The following is a 6,695-nucleotide window of genomic DNA, read 5'->3' as shown; positions in this document are numbered from 1 at the left end:
TCTGCCTGCGACCGGGTTGAAGCAGGTGTCCCATGTTCTCACCATGACCCATTCTGCAAACACACGTTATACACACACACACGCAAATAGCAAAAAACAAATAAATGAATAAAAAAAAGCTGTACTGTCCAACTGGCTGGTCCATTTGAAAGTTCATTAGAAAACATGTAGCACAAAGACCGTATGAAAACGCATTTCAATTAAACATGACAAAACACATAAAAATACAGAAAACAGATATGTTATTTGTTCCTATATTTAAGTTATACATACTTTAAGTTTAGTGCCTAATGTATTTTACAATGTGTTCAAGTTTATTTATAATATAAGTGTAAATTGATTCGTTCCTGGCCTTGAGGAAGCTGAGGCAGCGGCATAGTCACAAGACCACTATTAATAATTTATCTGTAAATTGCACTTAGTGGGTTCTATATTGATCTGCTTATTTTGTGTGTAGTCACAAACAAAGCAGACTATTAAAACATCAGCATTCATCAAGTCTTAAACTCTTTAAAATGCAGCTTGCTGAGTAACACTGAATATTGTATGTTTGCCGGACTACAGAAGTTGCAGCAAAGCTGATGTGTGAACAGTGTTGTTTGAAAAATAACTAACATAATATTACTAAAGAATAAGGTCATAATGTTAATAGAAAGTAGTTGGTTTTATTAAAAAATGTGTTGACGTCCAGTACTTTTAAAGATTTAACAGATACTAAAACATACATGAATAAATGAAAAACAAGCTGAAGACCATTTATATCTAGGAGGAAATAAATAAGATGAAGTAAAACAAACTTGAACTAATCATACCTTGGTTTTGTTGAGGCAGGAACTGATTTAAAAGTGGGCTCCTGTGCTTCCAGCCCTGAAGTCCAATGTTGGTGTGTTTTGCCTCGAGCGTCTCAAGCCCTTGTGGCAGAGGAGGAGCCAACGGCAATAACTGATCACAGATCTCAATCCCCTGGGATTGATTTAATGGGAGTTTAAGTCTTCAGTGCACCTGCTCCTCACACAAAGGGATTTGAGTTTTCGTACGTTAAACAAAAATCTGAGAATTAAGTATTTCAGATCCATTCAATCAAAGCAGTTTCCAAGTCCTCGGGGCCAATCAACACGGAGAAAATGAACATAGATTTACTCAAGAACAGTACACCACAACCTGCTGCTGTCAGCGGGTGTCCATAGTGTAAGGCACGGAGAAGGTATCGACTGAAACAAGGATCAAACACCCTCCCGTAGCACAGTTCCCCTCTACCGGAACACAGAGCAAATGGCCTCCTAATTCAATCAGTATCCTGCACTGTCAAATCAGCGGCTGCCGTGGGCTGAGCTCTCCAGACAGCGAAGGGCCATTATCGGCTGATCGGAGGCCTGTTACTGCGCTAATTGCTCCTTCAGAGAGCCGGACCGCTGCTGACGGATACACTCGTCATCCCTGCCCTTCGTCTACAATCCCTTATCACAATCAGTCTGAACATTATCTAGTAACGAATAAGCCAAATGGTTTGCGACGTGAATTGAAGATGAATTTCATTTAGTAATGTCTTTATTTACCTACCATTAGCCAAAAAAGAGCTTCCTGCAAAAAAGAAGAACCCTTTTAATTATCACATGCGTGACCGATGTTTTCAAGCAACAAAAATATTTTTAATCATACATACATATTTACAGCTACTCCAAGGCAGAACAATGACCTCAGTGATGTAAACATAGCCAGATGAGAAAAGGGGTGCATTACATACAGTAATAATAGACCATCTTCCATAGTCTGGGTACAAATCAAGGACTGGAAGGAGAATCTTTTTATTAGTGTGTCAACGTTGTGTTTGTATCGTGCAGGTTCGTGAAACACATTCTTGTCGCAGGGCTCAACAATTTTCCACTAATCAGCAATTGGTTGTTAAAGAAGCGTCATAAAAGACAAAAACATGGACACAACAATGCAGTATTTCAAATATTAAATAAATCATCTATGCAAATTTTCAGTGCTCAAGGACACACAGTAACACAAGAGTAAAGAAAACTCCACAGGGCACCATTAAAGAGCTTGTTGTTGCTCAGACATCAATGAGGCACCTGCAGTACACGGATATAGACATAAAAAACAGCTGTTTTTGCGATCGATGGATGAGCCTTTTGATGTTGCCAGGTGTGCACGCAGGTGACTCAGGAGATCTGGGATTCAGGTCGGTCCATGAGGGATTTGATCCAAGTTGTACCATTTAGAAGTTTTGTGGTAGCTATGATATACTCCATCCCACTGTCTTCCATCTGAGAGAGGAAACGAAGGGCGGCTATTTCTGCGTAAGACACTCCACCGAGGAAGAACACCAACGTTGTCCGATTCTCCCCCTGCTGACCTGTTACGAGGGTAAGAGGAGCAGCATGTCACGCAAACAAAAAGGTAAAAGCTACAATAACTACTACTGAAAGCAAAAACACTAAACCAAATTTAAAAGCACCATGTTGTAAATTTAGCACCCTCCTCCTAGATTACAGTCCTTTATTATTACCTTTTCAAATCCATTGTGAGGCAACATGCAGAAACTAGTCAACTGTCTCATGTCCATACTTGCTGTTGTAATTAGCACATGTCCAACCGAGTGTTTAATTAAAATTATTCACATCAATGTAACACCTACCACATCCACAAGGAAAGCCCTGGTGGTCACTGACAAAGCGCATCTTGCCTTTTATCTAGCCTTCTCTTCAACAGACACTAACGGTGCTGTCAGCTCCGTGCCATCAATCCGCTGCTCGACTTCCACAGAAACAAAGGCTGTGTCTTATCTACGCAGAGCAGGCTGGCTCTTGTGGATTTTTACTGTGTTTAGCGAGCACCGGGGCTAACAGCAGACCTGGCTTGTTTGCACTAGTCCTTACGCTTCTTGTGAAGGCCGGCAGGCAGCTGCTGTCTCTCCTCAAAGTGCGGGCCCGGGAGCATCTTCAGCACCTCCTCGATGCTCCGCCAGCCGGGCCGCGCCAGGACCTGGGTCAGTCGAACGCTCAGTGGAGCGTAGCCACTGTACACGTAGGAGATGTCGTTGGGATTCTGAGGAGATTAAAAACACAAGTAGAGGCGGAAAGGTCCTCCTTAAAAGTGCCCAGGTTTAATTTTAAAATTTAAAATTAAAATTGTGTACCTGCTCATTGGCGTCTTCCATCCACAGTTTGAGTGTTTTTCTTATAGTGGGGTAGTTATTCCTTGAGCTTGTTTGTAGCTTCAAAAGACTGGCCTTCTCTAGGTTGTTCAGTGTCAGTATGTGTTCATATCCGTAGGTCTGTAGCAATAAAAATAATTAACGCATCATTAAAGAAATGTAATTGTCAATAACACCACAGTATGCTGCTTATTATCCACATTTATTTAGTTGATGCAAAGTCAAATGTACATTTTTTTGTACAAAGACACCAACACCAAAAAACAATCTTGTGTCTCGGACTTTACCTGCAGAATCTCCCTCTTGTAGTATTCAAACACTTTCTGCTTGAGGCCGTTGTTGCAGACTGACTGCATACACACCAGACGCAGTATCTTTATCAATGGATCCTTTTGGGCAATGCTGTCTTCTATGTACGTGTTCACCTGGATAGTAACACAACATTCACCCATTGATAATGTATAAATCACGTATCTTCTATACTGGGACCTGATCCAAAACTTGAGCAACATGCGCAACAACAAATTTCCTACATTTTGCAGATTTTGCTGAACCATGATATATCAGCTTTGTAAAAACAACATGCAGATAGATGGCGAATACCTTGTCTGTGTCAACTCCAGTCATAAACTCCTGCTCCACTGTTAGATTTTCAAAGAAGGCCTCAGATGCTGAAACATGAGACACAGGTTAGACTTTGACATGACAAACCTTGATTTAGCTTACTTCTAATGTTATTCATGTCCCTTTTTTGGCATCTAATGTTTTTTTTTTGTGCACTGTAGAAACTTGATTTATTTTGTGTACAAGTGTTTTTTGGAGGCAAATGAGTTTCCCCACTGTAAGAACAAAGACATTTTAAAGTCCTTAAACAATTATTCATCCAAACAGTGACCTGAGTGGATGGATAATGGCTGCTTAATTTTTTTTCTTTTTATTGTTATTGTTTATGGCTTTATTTTGTAATAAGTAAAATATGGTGTGAGAAGGGATCTAACATGCAGAAAGAACAAAATATAAAATAGTTTACGGGGAAAAGAGAGGGTTTATTTCTTACTAGTGATATCCTTGATCAGCTCAGCGATCGATGTGTGGTTGGCCAGTGAACTCCGAGCTGCCTGCATGTGGGGCAACTGAGACACAAACTGCTTTATTTCTCCTACTGTTTTTGCATTGTGGCGCTCCTGAAAGACAAAGAGAAAATATCCTTTTACTTGCACGGCAAGCTGTTGGAAACTTCAGTTCATGACCTTTGTGCTGAAATACTAAGATTACAACCAGATCAGCTGAGATGCCAACTGTGATCCAGTGTAGCTCCCTGGAAGCGCCAGGCATTCTAACAACATTTTCCTTTAATTACTGTTACGGACACTACACTTTAATCCTTTTAGAGCAGACAAATCTGCAGACGAGGCAAGACCAACCTCAAAGGCTGCTGAAATGATTTTGGCCTTCTTGCTGAGTGCTGTTCCTACAGCGTTGAAATTCTTGTCCCGTATTTCTGCATACAGTTCCTCTGCCGAGTTGAGCTGTAACTTCTTGGACTCTGTGGGTAAATCTTTACTCGCCTCACCCTGCTTCTTCTGCGCAAATTTCTCCGGAGGCAACTTCACATAACCTTTGAGTGAAATGGAGTAACAACAAAGACTGGCGATCAAAAATAGAAGCAGTGGACAGTCAATAAGCTGCACAAATGCAGACTTGAACTCATCGTAATAGTGTAGTCATATCAGAGAAAGCGAGGTGTGTGCACAGATCTATTCTGACCGTTAGTTATTCCATAGATCTCGTCAATTAGACCCTCGTAGGTGAGCTGTGTGGCCAGAGGGGTGAGCAGGTCAATATTACGGTCCAGGAGGAGCAGAGTATCGAACACTGGCAGGATCTGATTCTGACTGCCGGCAAACTCTCTCTTCATTCGCAACATCATGTTGGCAACATGCTGAGAACAAGAAAGGGATTTCTTTCTTAGACAAACTCACTCGCCCGGTTGCTGACGCTCTGCAATTAGGGGTTTAAAATAATAGTTATCCACTAAGCACCATACTCACCCGAGCACAATCTCCTTTCCCATATATCTGGGGAATGGTGCCATAAAGTGCCTGCAAGGTCATGAGGCCTTTGGCTGTGTGGTAAAGGCTTGTTTGGTCATTTTCTAAGTAGCACTCCTGAAAGACATAGAGAGAAAAACAGTGCTTGTGACAGTTATAAATCTATGCATCTGTATAGAGTGTGAAATTAAAACATTTACTGTGAACTCATAATACTGAAAATATATAAAAAGCTGATTTGAAATATAATCCACCCTTAAGAAACACTTTGATTTTTAATAGAGCAGCACAATGGTTGATACACATGGGAGAGACGCACCCTGAAAGCACTTTCATACTCCATGGAGAGCAGGTCGCCGTCGTAGGGGATCAGGTCCAGGATGTACTCGTCAATGTTGACGAAGGAGGCCAGCACACCCTGCTCCTTCAGCCGCTGCTCACATAGCATGCTCCGGCGGGGCACGAACAAAATGTGGAAGTCTCGGGGCGAATGCATCTTGTCCTCGCTGAAGTTGCACAAACAAAGACGACAGAGTTAAATACTACTGTCATTGTAAAAAAAAAAAAATCTGTATGGCTTGAAAATGGGAGACAAAAAAAACAGACCTGAAGACATTCTCAGCAATGATGTCCATGAGCTCCAGCCTTGGACGAACAAAGAAAATGATGTTTTTGACGTCAGCAGAGGGAAGCTTTCCACTCTTGAGGGTGAACATCTTTTCCACTTCATGTTCCTGAAAAACACAGCAATAACCTCACAGCATGTGTGTGATCTACGATTAACAGAAACAAACACAAGCAACGTGTGTGTGTGTGTGTCTTTGACAGCGGGAACATTATTCATTTCACAATAAAGAAAAGCGGGATCGGAAGGCTCTTACCTTCAGTAGAGAGTACTGTGCTATCAATCCAAATGGTCCCGTCAGATATTCATCCCAAACGATCGCCTACAGAGGAACAGGCAAATTAGAACGGACTGGAAATACCCCGTATGCGGAAGGGTTCTCCGTCAGTGTTACCTATGAATTAACTGTTAGCTACTTGCTCAAATGATGCATTTATCTACAGTCAGCCAAACGCAAAATATAAACGGACATATTTGAAGTACATTCACACTAGAAACATTATTACTTCTTAAAATAACATGCACGCAAATCGTGTCGCCCATTGACAGCTAAAATAGGCTAACTGAGAGATCTGTGGACATGTAGCGTTAGCTGTTTGGGGCTTGTTTTACGTGTAGTGTTTCCATTACCTTGCTTCCCGCACATTTATCCAAAAACTCTCGAAGCTCCTTTCGTGCCGCTTCTCTCAAAATGTTTAAATTGACTCGCCCGTACGATAAGTGTGCCGCCATGTTTCTCTATTAGCGTCAACACGCCAAATCAGGTGACTGCAGCGGCGACATTCAACCACGTGACCAAAGATAACACGATATCAAGATAGTTCACGCCGTACACATCTCTTAATGGTCGAAGGTG

General features: G+C 41.6%; 1 protein-coding gene across 1 annotated transcript; it reads right to left on the bottom strand.

Annotated features, from left to right (window-relative positions):
- Nucleotides 1-1,537: 1,537 nt before the first annotated feature.
- vps33a (VPS33A core subunit of CORVET and HOPS complexes) lies at nt 1,538-6,644 on the bottom strand. Its single transcript, XM_037481648.2, has 13 exons — nt 6,470-6,644; nt 6,096-6,161; nt 5,821-5,948; nt 5,534-5,720; nt 5,215-5,331; nt 4,931-5,105; nt 4,588-4,781; nt 4,221-4,347; nt 3,767-3,834; nt 3,451-3,588; nt 3,146-3,283; nt 2,886-3,054; nt 1,538-2,362 (listed from the first exon to the last, which is right to left on the bottom strand). Exons 1-13 carry the CDS (start codon nt 6,569-6,571, stop codon nt 2,169-2,171), a joined length of 1,803 nt encoding a protein of 600 aa, XP_037337545.1. The 5' UTR covers nt 6,572-6,644; the 3' UTR covers nt 1,538-2,168.
- Between the last annotated feature and the right edge of the window lie 51 nt (nt 6,645-6,695).

The sequence above is a fragment of the Pungitius pungitius genome, chromosome 5 (genome assembly GCF_949316345.1).
Source record: "Pungitius pungitius chromosome 5, fPunPun2.1, whole genome shotgun sequence".
NCBI classification, from domain to species: Eukaryota; Metazoa; Chordata; class Actinopteri; order Perciformes; family Gasterosteidae; genus Pungitius; species Pungitius pungitius.
This window is presented reverse-complemented; position numbering and strand designations above follow the sequence as displayed.